We start from the raw sequence: 20,379 nt of genomic DNA, 5'->3' as shown, positions 1-20,379 counted from the left end.
TCTGCCACTATTTTTTATAACCCCAAAACTGAGGCATGGGAAAGAGCCACATACTTTCTTCATTACATGTTGCTTGTTATTACTGTGCCTTTGATTTCATTCGGCGGGTCTAAATTTACTTGATCACACTCTTAAGGTCCCCCCGCCATTTGTTTATTTTTACATCTTGAAGAGGGCTTATTTAAGCACCACGAGCAATTGTTCTACTGAGAACCGACTATTTAAAACTTTCACATCATTGCAGCTGAGTGCTGTGCCTCTTTAATTCATTGCAGGTGCTTTTATAACTGACACCATTTGTAGCTTATACTAATTACTAGGTATTAGAAAGACTGTGAAAAGAGCAGGTAGTTGAAGGAGCCAATGGGCTTAGGTATATCATCTGTTTTACAAAAAGGAAGAAAGGCATAACAAGAAAGCATGTCTTCGCTGTTTAGTTGGATTCCAACTTTTATCTGAAAGCAAATCTGATCCCTTGTACTTCTACTCAACTCTCTGGTCCCTTGTACATCATCATTCCATTTCTAGTGTGACCAGAATTGTTTCCACATGAGCCCATTTCTTGGGAATTGCCCTCCTTCATTCACTCACTTTTAACTGAGAATTGAAACAGCAGCATAATCAAATTGTTGCAATCCAATGCTTTTTGGGGTTGTTTTCCTAGTTGTTTCCCTCCCCCCTCAGATCTGATTCATTGTTGTTGTTGTTGTTGCTGCTGCTGCTGCTGCAATAGAACATAATTGCAGCTCTAGACAGACAGACTTTTCAGAGCTCTTGTCCATTTTAATGTAATGCAGGGGTGAGGAGCCTGTGGTCCTCCAGGTGTGGTTTGACTACATCCCCCATCATCCTTGACCACTGGCCATGCTTGGTGGGCTGATGGGAGCTGGGGTCTAACAACAAGCAGAGGTCACAGCTTCCCATTACTGATTTAAAGTTTCCTGTTTGAGGACTGCTTCCTGTTGAGTACAGTTGGAGGATTAGTGACAAATAAAAAGGTAAAGGGACCCCTGACCATTAGGTCCAGTCATGGCCAACTTTGGGGTTGCGGCGCTCATCTCACTTTATTGGCCGAGGGAGCCGGTGTACAGCTTCCGGGTCATGTGGCCAGCATGACTAAGCCGCTTCTGGAGAACCAGAGCAGCGCACGGAAATGCCGTTTACCTTCCCACCAGAGTGTTACCTATTTATCTACTTGCACTTTGACGTGCATTCGAACTGTTAGGTTGGCAGGAGCAGGGACCGAGCAACAGGAGCTCACCCCGTTGCGAGGATTCGAACCGCCAACCTTCTGATCAGCAAGTCCTAGGCTCTGTGGTTTAACCCACAGCGCGACCCGCGACCCGCGTCCCTTAGTGACAAATAGCCTCTATTAATTGCCCCAATCTCAGTTTGTTCCCATAATGCATAAAATTAGGTGAGGCAGCTTTGACTACACATTGCCTCATTTTCCCCTTTTTGTTTTTATATTGAAATAGCAATATAAATTTGCTGTAAGAGAGCATGAAAAGGCATGAAAGGAAATCTCCCCTGAAAGCAACAAATGAAAAACAAGCAAATCATTGAGTTCAGATGGCATCTCCTGAAGAGTTTGTAGAGATTTCAAATGTGAAATTGTTGGTCTTCTAACAAAAATATCTAGCTTGTACCTATTATCAGCCTTCACACCTGACCAGAACTGGCTCACCTGGTAGGGCAGAGTCACAATGCTAGCATCCTGGCTGCTGCGTCAGGAAGGTGAGGGGAGAGGTATCAGGGAGACCAGTGCAGTCCAAAAGCATTAGCAAAGCCAATCCAACACTTCTGCCAAGTGTGCCCACACTGTGCCAGACTCTCTACCACCTCAGCCCTCTCCCTCCCTGAAAGGGGCTCCAACACTGTGGCCAGGTAGTTGGGCTCCACCCCAACAGGAAATCTGCTTCTGTACCCAATGGCTGCAAAGTGCCCAGCATCATGCCAATGGTTTAAAAGGGACCCATAGCAGGATTAACGGAATTACAGGCCAGTTAACTTAACATTTGTTCTGGGTAAGCTGGTGGAAAACATTATTAAATACAGATTTACCAAACATATAGAAAAACATATGGCTTTCACAAAGGTAAGACCTAACTATCATTTTAGAGTGGTTCAATTATGTCAAGAATATGGATAGGGATGATCCAGTAGACATTGTGTCTTTACGACTTTCAAAAACCTTTTAATGAAGTCCCTCACATTTAGCAGGAAACAGGTTCTTTAATTCATCAGTAACTGGTTAAAGAACAAGAAACACAGAGTAGGAATAAATGAGCCGTTGTCACAATGGAGAGATGTAATGATCTGGAATTAGAGGTGAGCGATGAAGTGGCCAAGTTTGTTGATGACGCCAAATTGTTCAAAATCATCTCTACAAAGTGGCAGAGTTGGCATTAAAATGGAAGGTGTAGCAAGGAGTGCTTTTTCTCAGGGGGTACTGGCACCTCTTTTTGTTGTTGTTAAATAGTGTGGCACTTAATGTAACAACTTCATGGTGAATACCGGTGCCTGTTTTTCTAGAAAAAAAGGACTGGTAGTAAGTGTAAAGTCATGCCTGCCGGGGCAGAAAACCTCAACTTCCTGGTGTCTGAACTGCTAGTGACTGACCAGGAAAGAGATATTGGAATGGTGTTGGATAGCTTGAAGAAAATGTCGCCCTAGTGTGTGAAAAGGGCAAAGATTATTAGGAAATAGAATGAAAGTAAAGCTCCCAATATCACGTTGTTATACACATCTAAAATGTGACTGCCCTTGGAATACTGTGTCCAATTCCAGTTGCCACACCTCAAAAAGGATATTTCAGAGTTGGAAAACATTGCAGAGTTGGAAAACGTTACAGCATATGTGGCTGTGGGTAAAAGCCTCAGCGCCTAGGGCTTGCCGATCAAAAGGTCGGCGGTTCGAATCCCCGCGGCGGGGTGCGCTCCCGTTGCTCGGTCCCAGCGCCTGCCAACCTAGCAGTTCGAAAGCACCCTCGGGTGCAAGTAGATAAATAGGGACCGCTTACCAGCGGGAAGGTAAACGGCGTTTCCGTGTGCGGCTCTGGCTCGCCAGAGCAGCGATGTCACGCTGGCCACGTGACCCGGAAGTGTCTCCGGACAGCGCTGGCCCCTGGCCTCTTGAGTGAGATGAGCGCACCAACCCCAGAGTCTGGCAAGACTGGCCCGTACGGGCAGGGGTACCTTTACCTTTACCTTTTAAAGGGACACAGTAGAAGTGTACATGATTTAGAACCGCGTGGGGAAAGGAGAGAGAGAGAAATTCCTCTGAGCTCAAAATACCAGAACCTGGGATGGTGCAGTGAAGCTGAATGCTGGAAGGTCCAGGCAGGACAAAAGAAAGTCCTTTTTCACATCATGCAGAGTTAATCTGTTATAGAATCCAATGTAGTAACGGCCATCAAATTTGATGGCTTTTAAAAGGATTTAAATTCGCTGTTGATGGCTACTGCTCATGATGACTGTGGACTACCCTCCAGTCTCAGAAGTGGTGTGCCTCACAAGGACGAAGAGTGCTGCTGAACTCAGGTCTTGGCTGCAGGCTTCTTGTGAGCATCTGGTTGGCAACTGTAAGAACAGGATGCTGGACTAGATGGGTGTTAAGAAGAGCCATCCTGCAATTATGACAGCTGCAGCCTTTTTCTCTAACCGCTTCCTAATTACTCTACTGGCTATATCATTTTTTCCTTTTAGAGGGGTTAAATGTGGTTCATGCTCATCTCCTTGAATGAACATTGCAAGTTAACACAAACACATATATGAAAGCACAACACCTGGAAAATTCTCCCCTCCCTTCCATTTTCTTATTTCAATGTACCTCTTGTGTAATTCCAAAACATGTGAAACCAATTTGGTCCATCTCAGTGGTCTCTCTCTCTCTCTCTCTCTCTCTCTCTCTCTCTCTCTCTCTCATAATCATGTATCGTTTTATGTTTAAGGATTAAAAAGTTTTCCTTCAAAGCAGAGTTGGAACCACCAATATATCATATTAATAAAGGCTTATGTAAACACAGATAGTACAGTTGCTATAGCCCCTCCCTCAATTATGAATATTTAAACTGCTTCCAATTCAATGCAGGCATGCCAAAGAGCCTGCTGAAATCAGAGGGAGGAGATCTCAACATGCGATAAAAGGTGCTGAAATATGGAAGGCTGGAGAAGGTTGAAGGTCTCTTCATGTTGTGCTGTGTAACAAAGGAATGTTTCTGACTCCTTTGCCTGGCTTCCAGTGAGCAACTGTTTCCGGTTTCCTTACAGTTTATCAGCTGGCATTACAACAGAACATAACTTTAGACAAACACTTAATGGAGGCACATTTGCAAGGCTGGTGTGTCCCCATTATTAATGTTATTACATAACCTGAAAGCTGGCAACATTAACCTCGCTATGTAGGAATCCCTTGCAGACAACCGCAATGCCTGGAGACAGTCAGGTTGTGCATCCACAGCTGTGACCAGAGGAGAAATGACCACTGGGAGGAGCGCAGAGAGAAGAAACGCCACGGGGCATCTGCAGCAGCACAACCAGACGCCTTCATCTGCAACAAAACATGTCTCTCCCACATCAGTCTCTACAGCCACAGCAGGCGCTGTAACTCTCCAACTGTTTGACTTCACCCCTGAAGGCACACTCTTCCATTGTCTTCCAAGACAGATAGATGCCAACCAGTGTTGATTATAATCATAATCATAATAATTTATTATTTATACCCCGCCCAACTGGCTGAGTTTCCCCAGCCACTCTGGGCGGCTTCCAATCAAGTGTTAAAAACAATACAATATTATTGTTATTGCTTATTATTATTATTATTACTACTTTAAACCCGACGTCCCCACCCCGACAGGGACTCAAAGCGGCTTACAGATAAAACAGGAAAAGAGAAAAACATAGTGGGGAATAGGATAATTAAAAAACAATTAAACATTCATGTAATTAAAAACTTGCGCCTCAGGGAGTTCATTTTGGTGCTGCTATCCCAGCAGTTTGACTTCGCTCCCAGAGACACACTCCGTTCTCTTGAGACAGACAGATCCCAACCAACAAGGGAGTACAAAATATGCATACACAAATATTATTTTTTTCTACTGGGACATAGCAGCTTTAGCGATAACTGCCCCCACCAACCCCAGATTCTTTCTGGAAGAAATGTAAAGACATACAGATCCTTTTGTGCATTTTTGCTGTCGTGCAACTTTGATGACACATCTAAGACCTATCCATTTAATGGATGCACGCAGGCTTAAAATGGAGAGGCGCACACACAAAAACCTTCCCCCGGTTTCCCACATGTGCTGGCATTGTTCTAAGGAACTCGGGACAGCCTGCATGATCCTCCATATAGTAATGGGTCCAAAGGCTTCATAGTGGAGCTGAAGTCCACCTCTCTATCCACCACACTACCTATTATTTCAAAGGTTTTCAACAAGGAGGCATGTCTGCAAAGCAAGGGTCAACCTCAATGTCTTCAAAAGGCTGTGACGTTATTTCTAGTCCCGAGGGGCCAAAGGATGAAATGCCAAGAATATTTTTCAAAAGGTGGAGAAGCAGACCTGTCATGCAAACGTTTGAAAGCTTCTTGGCAGATTCTCTTTTTTATTTGGAATCCTAGTAACTCAAAACATATTGGGTGTCCCCTCAGAAAAATGTGTTTCAAATGGTGTGATTTTTTTTTCTAGAAAGGAAATGAATGAACACACACAGGCACACACATATTCACACAGAAATGCCCTGTATTAACCTCGACATTCACTTCTAAAAATGAAATTGAAGGATGCTAATCTAAAATTTCAGTGGAGTTGAAGTACATAAAACAATGCACTGAATTATGGCCTTACCTTGCAATCCCAATGAGAATGAACTGCAGAGCTTCAAGTAATATTAGAAAAAAGCAACAAACTGAACATTTTGAAGGCCTAATAATAATGGATCCGTTTGCAAGGCATATGGACATATGAGCAGAAATATAAGAGGTGCTTCCACTGGTTTAGTGCTCAGAGTCTCAGACTAGAACTGCGATACCTGAGTTCAAATCCCTGCTCAGCTACAACCTTCTTCGCAAGGTTATGTGAGATTAAAAAGTAAAAACAAGGTGTAGAAACAAGGCAGGATAAAAGTATAATACATAATTGTCTGTATCCATGCACATCACCAACCTGCAGAAATGCTGAAAACTAGTGGAAGTAGGCACCGAAACAGATCTCCCCCAAAATAAAACAAGGGAATGATACAAATGAGCAGTGCAGTAATAATGTATGTCTGTTCAGAAGTATACCGAGAATGTTACATAAGGTAAAGGTAAAGGACCCCTGACAGTTAAGTCCAGTCGCAGACGACTCTGGGGTTGCGGCGCTCATCTCGCTTTACAGGCCAAGGGAGCCAACATTTGTCCACAGACAGTTTTTCGGGTCATGCGGCCAGCATGACTAAGCCGCTTCTGGCAAAACCAGAGCAACGCACGGAAACGCCGTTTACCTTCCCACCGGAGCGGTACCTATTTATGTACTTGCACTTTTGGCGTGCTTTTGAACTGATGTATGTCCTAATGTATGTCTGCTCAAGAAGTATACCAAGAATGTTACATAAGAGTTACTCCTAAATAAGTGTGTGAAGGACTGCAGCCTGTGTCCCTCCTGCCATCTACAAGGAGACAGTTTCATCATTGGCATGAGAACTGAAGATTCCACATTTCAATCTGCTATTATTCTCAACACCCAGTTTGTTGGAGATGATTTTGGTTGTCCTTTAGCGTATATGCGGATAAACACAGCTACAAGTATGAAAGTGGTGTCGCAGGTTTTTTATGAGTACATTTAGGGAAAGTTTTAAGATTCCTGGCCTCCAAATAAACACTGAATCATACACACACACACACACATATATACACACACACACACACATATATATACATATATATATATATCTCTACTATATATATATATGTGTGTGTGTGTGTGTGTACACACACACACACACACACATACCATATATATAATGATCGGAGGCAAAAGGAGCACAGTCTTATGTTCTACTCTAGAGAAGAACCATAACAAAATTGTACAAAAAGTTGGCTGAATGCAAAAGGGTAGGTACAGGGCCAAATCCCATAATTCACAAAACCAAGTGGAACAATCCCATAATTCACAAAACCAGTGGGAAAGCAAGCAGATACATTTATTACAAGTGATCTCTCGGGTCAGCATGCAACATTCAGTTAGGCAACCTTCCATCTAATTTTTGCGGCTGCTCAGGCAGACCTAGTCATTTGATAAGTTGCTATTTTGTTTTTGCCATTCATAAAAAAATCAGTTGTGTGACTGATTTGACTTTTTGGTTATCATATCAGCAACAAAAGCTAAGAGGTAGAAGGGAAGACCAAATATTCAATCATTTGTCAAGATAAAGTATTAAGACAAGAATAAAATGTCCTCGATAGAGACAAGCAGCCAGAGCAGTCCCTTCGAGGATTAACCTTAGAGTTTATTTTAGTCTGAATTTTCTTAAGTGATTTGGAAGACGAAGACAATGACTTTAACATCATTTGATGACCCCAAGCCAGGAAGCATTGTTAACACAAGGTCAAATCAGAAAATTGTGCAATATATATTGGATGACGCCTTGAACTAGAGCAATAGAAGCGGAATGAAATTATCAGTAGTATCAAGTGCAAATCATGGAGGAAATAAGCAAATAAAACAGAGTGGCCAGCTAGGCATGGAGGCTATCTGGGTGGTTGGCCAGGGTGGACTTGAGCAGAAAGCCTTGCCAAAAATGTGTTTTGAAAGCCCCAAGCAACATGTTCAGACTGCTATGGATCTCTGCAATGAAGTATGCATACACTGGAAATGGGCCTCACTGACAACAGAGGAGATATGTTTACCGGATAAGGGAGAATATAAAAAACATAATAAGAATCCAATAAATCCCCATTCCACGACACATTTAAAAGGTCATAGGATGTCTATCAGCCAAAGGCCTGATTAAAAATGGAACGTTTTTGCCTGGTGCCTAAAGGTGTATAATGAAGGCACCAGCCTTCTCAAACTGCAATCCTAATTCCATTTACATGGGAGTAAGCCCCACTAAATTCAAAGGGACAAGTGCATGTGGTTCGGATTGTGCAATTAGTCTGGAAAAGAGCAGGTCCCTCTTTTGAAGCAAGATACTCACCCAGGAATTATTACCTGTGCCTTTTCTTATTTAGAAGCGCCGCATGCCAAAGATTCCTGACAAGGTTTGAGAGAGAAAAATAATTTCTCTTGACTTGGATAAGAGTCAACAGACATTTGCTAATCACTACATAACCTTTAAAAGACATCTGAAGGCAGCCCTGTATATGGACGTTTTAATGTTTAACGTTTTATTAGTGGCTGAGACAACCCAGTCAGATGTGTGGGGTACTACTACTACTACTACTACTACTACTACTACTACTAATAATAATAATAATAATATTAGATTATGCAAACCATAGCCTGCAATTCCACAGAACAAAGTAATGGACCTGATGCTTTGTGATACTGCAAACATTTAAAATACGGTGCCAGTAATATTTTCACTTGGATGTGTTAAAAGAAAATTCTGTAGATGTGCATGACCTTTGCTATAAGATATAGGAGAACTGGGTGCACTTATACTGAGCCAGACTATTGGTCCACCCAGCCCCAAACTGGTATAGTAGCAGAGGGTCCTTTTTTAAAAAGCGGAGATCCAAGAAGTCTGGGACCTTCAGCACACAAAATCCGGGCTTCTTGTCCATGAAGTGCCATGAACTAGATAACTGGGGTGACAAACTCCAGAAAGGAAGACAGAATGCAGGGTGAGAGCACTGCCATGTGGAAAGCGTCTATGGCTGTCCCAAGACCAAGTATCTGCTCTGCATAGATTCCACATACACAGACAGTAGTTGGGCTACCAGCAAAGGTAGTACAGTTGTGATCTCTTGCTTCTTGCCAATGGGATGGAGGCATCCAAAGGGGGGGGGGAGTGGGGAGGGAGAAAAACTGCCTTCCTTTTCCAAGGGTAGGTCCCCTGTTTCCTCATCTGGATGGGCAGCTGCCATACAGATGTGCCCTGACAAAGGAACAGGTGATTCAGAGAGGTTAGCAGAGCCAAGTAACTTCGTAACTTCCTAGTAATAACACAAGATGAAAACAAGGAGATACTTTTCAGCATTCAAACATATCACTACTTCAGCTGTGTGTTTATTTCTGGACTGTACTTATCCTCTTTGGAAGGGTGGCTAAAAGGAACTAAACCGGACTTCTGGGAGAGGAAGAACAAGGTTCCTGTATTTTATTTTTTAAAAAAAATGTTAAAATTATTTTTTATGGCAATGTGAAGTCAGGGAAGTGTTATTGAGGGCTGGCTGCTCGCCACAGGGTGGGGTTTTGTTTTGGTATCCTTTTAGAGCTTGCAGGTGTTTGGCATGAACTGGAATCAAGGACAGCTGTGATAGTTCAGATCTGCTATTTCCCTCCCAATATTTCTCAGAAGTGATGCAGTGTGGTGATGTCTCACACCTGATATCCTCTACTTGTGTGGCATGTCTAACTGCAGTGTTACAAAAAGTCTATCCATTTTATAGCTTTTTTTTAATGTGCAGATCACAGCAGTAGACTGGCAATGACTATCTAACAACACACAGCCCAAACTCTATCTGGATCAAAACGAGACACTGTTGATACAGCCTGTGTTATTTTCTTAATTTATTTTCCACAGGCTCTTCCAAAATGCATGATACTATAGACTGGTATGTAAAAGAATCCGCTTTTTGGGAGATCAAGACATCTGCCTGCATTCCACATACTTGAAAACTAAACATCTTGATGCTGCAGCCCTGCGCAATACCTGCTTTGTTTGTTTGGGTTTTGTTCTGTTACATCTTTTGGAAACAACAAAATAGTGTCTATTTTACTCTGAATGTCTTTAAAAAGCAACAACAATAGTTTATGTTATTTTAAAAAAACAGAATTCCTGATTATATGTCATGCACAAGTTCCCTAGAGTATTTCTGACCATATTGAGATCATCTAGCAAGTGTTTAAAACTTATTGGGAATTCCTTTACTGCACAATCTTGGCCTGATTAAAAAGAGGATTTTTTAAAAAAATGAATGAAAGCTTGGAAACTGCCTGGCTATAAAAAGCTGCATGGAAATGGCTAGCATGACTGTAATTTTCCTGATTGCAAAGAAGTTCTACAAACATAGTGACTCGTTTACATGTTAACCAAAAATAAATTGTTTTCTCCTCAAATATTTTGACTGCTGCACTGCTATTTCTCCCCCCCACTAGTGAATCTCTAAACCTAAAACAGTAAAAAGCTGCAACCCAGAAGAGCTGCTTAGCTCCGGTTGAAGTGTTAATAAATGGTACATTACTGCAGTTCTCCCAAAACAGTACGACTTCAGCATGTTGTTGTTGTTGTTGTTGCTGTTTAGTTGTTTAGTCGCGTCCGACTCTTCGTGACCCCCTGGGAGTCTTCTCTTCTCATGAGGTGGCCCAAGTATTGGAGCCTCAGCTTCACGATCTGTCCTTCCAGTGACTGCCAATTGTATGTCTGAATGTTCCTTCTCAGGGCTGGTCCACAAGACTTTGCAAATGGTGTTGCCTGCCCATCTCAAGGTCAAAGGCTAGCAGCTGTTCAGCAGAAAAGTCCTGCACAGCTAGAAATAACTTCAGGAATGAATGTTCACATGATTCTGGGGACGGTGGATTGTATGGCCCCCCTGTAAGATACTTCTCCATTTCTGTAACACTCTGGGATGAGAAAACCAGAAAGTACTAGGTTGTTTTTTAAAATGAGGGGAAAGTCTGATAAGCCATTTAAATCCCAGTTAATTGTTTTTTAAAAAGCATGCCTGTCCCACTTTATAGTGACAAGCCAGACTTTGATATAATGGGGCAAAAAACAGCAGCCGGTGCTGTTCCTTCAAGTCTTAAGAAATTTCTACTCATATTAAACTTGGTGCTACTTAGAGAAATCCAACGGACTTGCAGACCAAGGAAATGCCAAGAAACGGATTCAATCTAGAAATCTTAAATCAAGCAGTAAAGCAATTCATTCAACATCTGCAATATAATCAATTGCAATGTGTTTAATAAAATTGACTCATGACTTAGCCAACATCTTTAAACAAGTGGCAGCTGTATTCATAATCATGATATTATTATTAAAAAGGAAGCTACACCACCATTCTGCTTGCTGAGGGTCAGAACAGCTCTTTGCTTTATGTGACCTCAACAAAAGCATAACACAACACAGTTTGGCTTCTCGTTTAAAGATCCAGCATATTACAACTGATGTTAAGAGCTCATATTTGCTTCAGATCCCCACTTCCACCTCTGCTGTGGTGCCCAGAAGCTAAAACTCTCTCAAGGGACTTGCCTATTCCTTTCCCTACTCACTACAAGCGTTTGTTGAAAACTCTCGAATCTCAGGGGACCTGTTTGGCTCTGTAGCTGATTAGTGCTGCTTAATATGTTAAATTATCTTTAGTATTGGTGTTTAAAATGTTGCCCTTTGTTACATTTTTGTGCTGTTAGACATCACTTTTTGAGTTCTTTAGGTTGAAAGGTGAGAAATACTTTTTAATAGAAATAGAAATAAATCGTGTTTCCCATGTGAGTTACTTTTACAAAATTTCTTTGATTAATTTATTTAAGATTCTTATAGACAGCTTAGGATTTTTAAGAAAAGAACTCAATGTAGTATCCACAAAAATTCAAGGCACACAATAATAACCCAACAGCATTAAAAACAGTGTGCAATACAATTCATCTTTGCAACGGGGGCGGGGGGGGGGAACGACACAGGTATGAGCAGCAACTATTCTGAAAATGCTTAGGTGTAAAGAATACTGTGAAGAGAAATCCAGTTGATTAAGCATCAACTTTAAGTAACAAAGAGATCATTTCATTTCAAATAACAATCCCTATAAATGTGGTGATTCTGTTTAGATGACCTGGCAGACCCGTGTCTCCGTGTCTCACTGAACAGCTTTGGCCTTGCAGACATGGGCTGCTGCTTGCGGAGGACAGATTTTTCACCAGAGAGCCTTTGCATCCAGGCTCTTCTGATCTGAAAAAGGAGCAATGATGGGGAACATTAACTGGCAGAAGACAGGAAGAAAATGAGGTTGTAATTATTATCTGGGGAAAGAGCCTTTAACATAAAGACTAGAAACTGATGTGAACCACAACAAAAGGAAGCCACTACAGAAAGTTAAAAGGTTTGCATGTGAAATTTTAAATAGGAACGTCTGAAAGTTCAGTTTAAGGAGCCAGTCTTCCTCCCAGCGTGATCCTTAAATATCACCTTTCGCAGTGTTAAAAGGTTTACATTTTGCAGTCCTTTGAACATATGCATAATCACTAATTTAGCACCACCATGTGAATAAACCTCTAACAAAACACTTGTAAAACCAACCTGCTGTAAGTGCTCAAAAGCCACAGCTTAAATCCCTGTGAAAGTTACAAAGCGAGAAAGTTGGCTTTCCTGCAGACCACAGGCAACTTCAGCACTGCATTCCCTTGTCCCACGAATTGCAGCCCACTGTCTCCCAACATTTCCATTCTGATGTCGCGCTGACCTATTTGCAAACTTTTGTCACACCTGTCCTTCTCACCCTCCTCATAGGATACCAGCAAGAGAGACACCTCTCTCTCTGAGCAGCCTAACATCCTTCTGCCTCCCCCACACCACCTCCCAACATGTTCTGAAGAGTCCCCCAATTCTCTGGAGCAACGTGAGGTGGGCTGTCACTGAAGGCTGCAGTGGGAAGGGGAGGTGGTAAAAAAAGAAAAGAAAAGGCACTTCTCTTCTTCCATTAAGGGATGGATTAAAAAAAAACCTTCTGTGATTGTAAGAACACCAAATGGATCCCACAATTTAAAAAAAAAAAAATATTTTCCATTTGGCACAAGTAACAAGGCAACAGTGATAGATTCTAAAGAGCAGGCAAACTTGCATGGGATGAGAAGGTTCATCAAGTGACTCAGTCCTAAGCCATTTAGGGTTTAAAGGTAACAACCATCAGCACTTGAAAGCAAACCAACAACCTGTGCAACTGATTCAATAAAGGGAGCACATGATCCCAGCACTTGACCCAGCAGAACTTTCATGGATTTAAGTTTCCATGTGCTTTTCAGGGGGAAACCCACACAGAATGTGACATAGACATCCAGCATGTAACAAAAGCATGACGTCTCATGGCCTCACCTGACCTTCTCAGCAATGGGAACAGCTTCCTCTTTTTTAAAGTCACTGCTTTACTATGCAAGTTGTCCATAAGATTTTCACATTTGAAACCAAGTCTACTCACAGCCTTTGCTGTATAGAACTGTCCCATCGTGTGGCACGGACTTTTTAAAGAACAGATTACTTTGCCGCAATATGTGGAGAATTTGCAGATATGTGGAGAATCTGCAGACAACAGCCTCGCTTCTACAGTTAACAAATATTACTGGTTATAGAATAGTTAATCTTGTTGGCTTCAGTGGGATAGTGTTCACCAATCACTGTCTTGACAGTATTCAGTAACTTCTGAACACACAAAAAAGGAAATATAGCAGTCAATGCCTTCTTATCAATGGCACTGTAACTTTTTGAAACCAGAGGAATAACAGAGAAAAGACCAATAAAAACAATAGCTTAAGGTCAAAATTAGATGATTTTAGCATCTGAATAACATGCACCTCAAGAAAAGAGATATCAGTTTTTATGTACCTAAACATAAAAAGGTAAAGGTACCCCTGCCCGTACGGGCCAGTCTTGCCAGACTCTAGGGTTGTGCGCTCATCTCACTCTAGAGGCCGGGAGCCAGCGCTGTCCGCAGACACTTCCGGGTCACGTGGCCAGCGTGACAAGCTGCATCTGGCGAGCCAGCGCAGCACACGGAACGCCATTTACCTTCCCGCTGGTAAGCGGTCCCTATTTATCTACTTGCACCCGGAGGTGCTTTCGAACTGCTAGGTTGGCAGGCGCTGGGACCGAGCAACGGGAGCGCACCCCGCCGCGGGGATTCGAACCGCCGACCTTTCGATCGGCAAGTCCTAGGCGCTGAGGCTTTTACCCACAGCGCCACCCGCGTCCCCGTACCTAAACATACCTGTTGCAATTTTATATAAAACTACAAAGATTTGATGGTGCCTCTGCTTCCATTACTTCAGATGGTGATAACTTAACATACAGTGATTCTACTTTTTCTGCTACAAAAACCTGAAAACATTTAGATAACCCAGGCTGAGCCTTAGGAATAAGGTTGACCACAAATATAATGAATAGCATGTATGATGTTGAGCACTGCTGACCCGAAGGGTCCAGTACCCAGCCCACTGCAAGCACAACAAATTGTATTATTAGATATAGAAGGACAAATTACACACTCACACAGAACAAGCCATTCCAGAGCAAACTCCCTATGCCCTGAAAGTTCATCGAACTGTAGTCAGGATATGGCTCAGGATCTAATAGACCAACTGTGTGACACAATACAAAACAGAGTCAAGATTTCCTAGGATTCGGCTTTTAAAATGTCTATAGTAAGTCATCTCTTTGCTATACTGTGCCACTACTTTTGTTATCATTATAATTATTTGTACGGCAACATCAACTGCGATTGGATAAATGGAAGAGGAGCAAACGTGAATAAATGTAAACAAGCATTCAAAGGTTTATCGAAGAGAACTGACCTGAGGATCCGAGAACACTTGCTGCATGCTATTGATTGGACCATATGGAACACCACTACCTTCAAAGAGTTCTAGCCATTTGGTGGTCTCTTTTTCCAAAAACCTAGGAATAAGGAAACATGCGGTTTGAACTATCCATTTCAGCCAGCATTTTTTTACATATATAAGCTAGTTTCTCTCAAAGTAGTAAATAATGCAGTAAAAATGTTCTGCACATGTTCCCCAGAAATACAGAGACTGAGCCCTGGGGCAAAAATCATGGTTAGACTGTCTTACAATTCTATCTGATTTTCTGATGCAATCCAGCAGTGATGCAAACCAAAATTATCAGCAGTTTCAATAAAACCCAGTACATTTCCTCCCATTCTTAATTACTGTAATGAGCTTCACATTTTTTTTATTTCACGTCTATTTTTCACAACAAAAAGATAGATGTGATGTGGTTAAGAGACATATGCATGAGAAAAGGTCTATTTTTAAACACAAAGATCCAATTCAAAGCCTTGCAAAGTTTTCTCCTCCTTTACATCTGAAACACATGTCCCAATTAAAAACCACAATTGTTAGTCAGATAACAACATTGATTACATATTTATGTGTTGTATGATTGTAATATTTGTCCCAAGGTCATCCGGTTTTGCATATGATATACTATACTTATCCTGAACAACGCAAATTTCCTTGGTTTACTTGCTTGCCTCCTTGGGGTCATTTACAGAGTCTTACTTCGTTATCATGTTCCTATCATTAGAGACATTTCCTGCTTCCTCCTCCCTATGTGGAGTTGTTTAGATGAAGTTCACAGACAGTTCCGAGCAAAAACAAACATTTAAACAACCTTTTACATTGCCCTTTTTGAGGTAGTCTGAATCAAAGCGCTTGGAAATGTACCCTTGCCAAATATGTGTCTGTTATTTTATCATTGTGCAACAAAACAGGCAGCCACACACACAAGGTCTGTAAATGCTGTGAAAAATATTGCCAAAGAACTTTTCCACAATCAGCATTCTCTAGGCTGCACTTTGGATTTGAAAGAATCTAGCTTTGAAGAATAGGGAACATCCAGGCATGCGCTGTCAAAAATAATGAACGTGACATGCAAAAAGCTGAAGCACTTTAAAATGCTTCATCAGAAAAGACAGCTGGCTCCCCTTATGCTCTTATGTATAAACTACAAAAACTGGGGCTGCTGAAGAGGCCTTGCAGGTCTTTCCCACCTGGCCTGGGAGTGGACAGCCCTGACTGACTCCAGCTACAAAAGCCAAGGCTGCTGAACAGACTCCTAGGCTGGTTGTTGTTTAGGGTTTTATTGGGGTTGGGAAGGGGGAGCGCAACAAAAAATAATATCAGTAACAGTATATTTATTTTAGATTTTGCTATGACTCATGTGAGAACATTGTTCAGTTTGCTTGTGTACTTTTGCATGCTTCATTTATTGTTTATGACTACTTTTGTTATGTCTGGAATTGTGTATTTTTTAAAAAAGCTGCCTTGATCATGGTTTTAACTATGCGTATATGTATGTAAAACCATGCTCAAGGCAGCTTTTTTTAAAAAATACACAATTACTATGTGTATATGTATGTAAAGGGACATGAGTGGTGCTGTGAGTTAAACCACTGTGCCACTTGGGGTTGCCGATCAAAAGGTCAGCGGTTCAAATCCCAACGACGGAGGCTGAAATAGCGGCATCGTTGTGTGATGGGCAGTGGCAGCAGAGCAGGATGGATGGATGCTGGGGAGCTGCCTTGTCCGGGCTTTCTTGCCTAGGCCATATTGCATTAATAGGGGGGGGGGGGAGAAAGGTGGACTGGAAATCAGGCAATGGAGGAAGAGCACCAGAGATGTGGATGTTCCTGAACTGAAGAAGGATATGTATCTTGTATTTCTAGTTCAGGCATAGGCAAACTCAGCCCTCCAGATGTTTTTTGGGACTACAACTCCCATCATCCCTGACCACTGGTCCTGTTAGCTAGGGATGACGGGAGTTGTAGTCCCAAAACATCTGGAGGGCCGAGTTTGCCCATGCCTGCTCTAGTCCAAAGGAAAGCAGAGCAAGACGTTTGACACCAGCTTGGCTGCAGGAGTTGGCGGAAGGAAGCATACAAGACACCTTAGGGGCTCCATTCCAAATCTGTGTAGGGTTACTCCTTAGCCTTTTCTTCTCCAGAAAATGTTTTGCAAGGTTGGATGGCAGGTTGAGAGGAGTTCCCTACCAGGACAGACTTTGCTCGTGTGCTCAAGACATCGATTCCATAAAACATGTTTTGTTGCACTGTGCAAAATATGAGCAAGCCAGGGCTGAACTGACACTACCCTTGCTGGTACCCTTCCTGGGAAAATCAGAGGCTCACTATGTCAGGTTCCTATTGGAAGACTGGACAAATGCTAGAAAATTAGAAGTGGCAAAGTTTTTATCAGTGGTTGCAAGAACCAATGATCCCTATATTCTGAACAAAATGCTTGTTTAACCTGGAGGTAGGCTGTATGAATTGTGTATTGCTTTGTAACGATTTGTTGGGTCTCTGGACCGTAATAAAGATTGTTGTTGTTGTTTTGCAAGGCTGATTTTTCCTCAGGGTTTACTCCTGAAGCCTTTCTCACGAATGGGTATAGCTACAAGGAGGTTCAAGATCACATGGGTTTCCCATATTAAGAATCCCCTAATGTGCAAGCTGGGACGCGGGTGGCGCTGTGGGTAAAACCACAGTGCCTAGGACTTGCCGATTGCATGGTCGGCGGTTTGAATCCCCGCGGTGGGGTGCGCTCCCGTCGTTCGGTCCCAGCGCTTGCCAACCTAGCAGTTCGAAAGCACCCCCGGGTGCAAGTAGATAAATAGGGACCGCTTACCAGCGGGAAGGTAAACGGCGTTCCGTGTGCTGTGCTGGCTCGCCAGATGCAGCTTGTCACGCTGGCCACGTGACCCGGAAGTGTCTGCGGACAGCGCTGGCTCCCGGCCTATTAGAGTGAGATGAGCGCACAACCCTAGAGTCTGGCAAGACTGGCCCGAACGGGCAGGGGTACCTTTACCTTTAATGTGCAAGCAGGGTGGGCGTCTTGAGAGCACCTGGGATTCAGTAGGAGAGGGGGGCTTCACAGTGTGTTTGATTATGTATTTAGCAGCTCATGAAACTCAAGGCAGCCTATGTGGGATTCCTAGGCAAACTTCCACACATGCCCTGCCCAGACCTGCTTAACTTTAGCAAGCTAGATGCATCATGTGCAGCCAGGTTTTGCTGAACCTCACATCTAATCCAACGTCTAGTTTCTGATAATTCGTAATGCAGATAATCACTTCTTCAATGCATTAAATTTGACTGTGGTCAGTGTGATTGCCGACAGTACTGCCGATAAACTTTATCTTGCCATGCCATTCCTGGCAATTTAAAATATTTTTCCACAAGAAACTCTGCCAGATGCATACCCATAAAGGATATTTAGCATTAATCTACTCTGCTGCTTTCTTCCTGTGACGGATGACTTGTTCTCCACAATTATTCTGTTTTAGATACTGTTGCAAAGACTCCAAGGAATAAGGGGTGTTTTTTGTTTTTGCTAGTACCAAGAAACAGTAACAAGCCCCACATAACCTGTCTTTCAAAATTTAGCATATAAAATGTGATCACTCCACAAATGATGTCTATTAGCTAATACAAGCCAAATTACAAGGAACAGGAATGGAAACATATGACTCCAAGATCCTGGACCAAGATTTATATTACAATTGGTCTTTCTTTATTGGGTGCCAGATTCATTCAAACTAACATGACACTTAATAAATTATGTTCTTCCATTAGCATATGAAGTACAGAATAGGTCTGTACAGGCAGCATCTGACGTCCTCCAGGGATTTTGTGGAACCTCTGCTAACATAGCATAATATATTTGGCAAATAAGCTGAAGAACTGAACTTGAGACAGCAACAGGGACAACCAAGGAACAGCCAACTATGGGTATAAAAATGAAAAATGGAATATTGTCTTTCAGTAAATCCCACGTCAGGACTTGGATGAACCTGCACCTCCCTCCCATAGAGCGGTGTTTGAAATAAAACTGGAGAGGGCACGTATATGGGGGAGATGAGACTGTCTTCCATGCAGGAGATGACTCAGGGGCCTTTGAGAACATTTTAAGAGGTTCTAGGAAAATAAAGAACGTTTCCAAAGGAAAATGACTTCTCCCACTGATGACCACATACACAATACGTATGGTGTTGCACAGAAGATGCCTAGCAGACCATTTATAGCTAGTTGTAAGAGTTGCATTTAAGTACTTATTTTAAGAAAAAGTACCATTTAAAATATGTGTTTTGAGGATCATTGTTTTTTAAAGGCACATATTAATGTGAAAACTGAATGTTATTATGAGGGACCAGAAACAGACAAATTTGTCTTTACCTAGTTAAAGACAAATCAAGACAGCCTTGCCCAAGACAAAATTTCTTAAGTGACATCCATTTGGTGGAATACTTGAAATCTTATGCTTTTATAAACTTACATAACACCCCATAGTTAATATTAGCCTAAATGATCTATAAAATGGCCATGACTGCAAACAAGTTTGCAAAAATAAGCACTTGAAGCTTAAATTTATAAATCATACCTGGCTGTTAAAATTTCAGTAAGTTCCTTCCTGTTTAGCACTCGCTGCTGGTTATTTTTGTATCTGGAATCTTGGCTGATTTCAGGCAGATTCAGGATCTGAAATGCATTCAGTAACATAATCATCACAGAATGTTGTGCAAATTGGTCTTCAGTGGTCTTTAGTCATACACTAAATATCGAAGAATATAATCAATAAATCTGGGCTCTCTACATAAAGCATTTCTTAACATTTACTGTATGTGTAAAATCCAAAAGCACATTTATTCAATTAATTAAAAATAATTTAATTTTAATTAACTGGAGTAAAATATGTCCATCGTGCCTTTTATTAATTAACTGAAATTCTTCTATCTCCATTTTCCACTAATTCAACAACACAAGCAGCTCACATCAGAAACCTACTTGTGTGCAAGTACATATAGTCAAAACATATTAAAACAATAATAATATCTCAGATGTGTCTCCTAGCTATTTATTTAAAGACTCTTATTCTAGTGATCGCCAAAAAAAAAAGCCCAACAACTTTTCTGTACTTTTATCTCTGGAAATACGGCAACCCTACGTTATATAACAGAATATGTCACTGCTGCTTCTTATGTAAGAATCAATATTCCATGTTAGCTCATTTAGAAACCAGTCATTGGTGAAACATTTTACTACAATCATGCATACACCTGCAACATATTTATTTGTATTGTTCTAAAACCGACTTTTTCCTTTTGTACTGTTATTATTGTATTATTGTAAATGTGACTTATGTTAAAGGTGATTCACGAAATCATCAACATTATCACCTTGAGCTTCCCACCTTGTGAATTGCTCTTTAATTACTATTACCTTGCAGACAGTGGCAAACTGTTGATCATTTCCTGCTCCCACCACAATGTAGCCATCCTTTGTTTTGAAAGCCTAGAAACAGTATGGGAGATCAGAACATAATTGAAACGTGCATTATGGTTCTCAGTGAATAATATTTCTGCCTCCACCGTCAGCCATTTTTAAAGGTCTGAGAACTAGTCTGAGTCCACATTGCACCATCTGTGCCTCCTCCTGCTGGACTCTCCACTCCGC

At 41.7% G+C, this 20,379-nt stretch overlaps 1 protein-coding gene across 9 annotated transcripts in view; it reads right to left on the bottom strand.

Annotated features, from left to right (window-relative positions):
* The window catches only part of SUGCT (succinyl-CoA:glutarate-CoA transferase), a 312,430-nt gene that overhangs the window by 169,516 nt on the left and 122,535 nt on the right, over positions 1–20,379 (bottom strand). For 4 of the 9 annotated variants that reach the window (XM_083706370.1, XM_083706374.1, XM_083706367.1 and 1 more), the window contains exons 10-12: positions 20,146–20,217; positions 19,307–19,404; positions 14,705–14,807 (exon numbers count right to left, since the gene is read on the bottom strand). In XM_083706370.1, coding sequence (XP_083562496.1) covers positions 14,705–14,807; positions 19,307–19,404; positions 20,146–20,217 — 273 coding nt within the window. The other 5 variants (XM_083706372.1, XM_083706373.1, XM_083706371.1 and 2 more) reach the window with 4 other exon arrangements.

This window comes from Podarcis gaigeae (assembly GCF_964106915.1).
Source record: "Podarcis gaigeae genome assembly, chromosome: 12".
Lineage (NCBI taxonomy): Eukaryota > Metazoa > Chordata > Lepidosauria > Squamata > Lacertidae > Podarcis > Podarcis gaigeae.
This window is presented reverse-complemented; position numbering and strand designations above follow the sequence as displayed.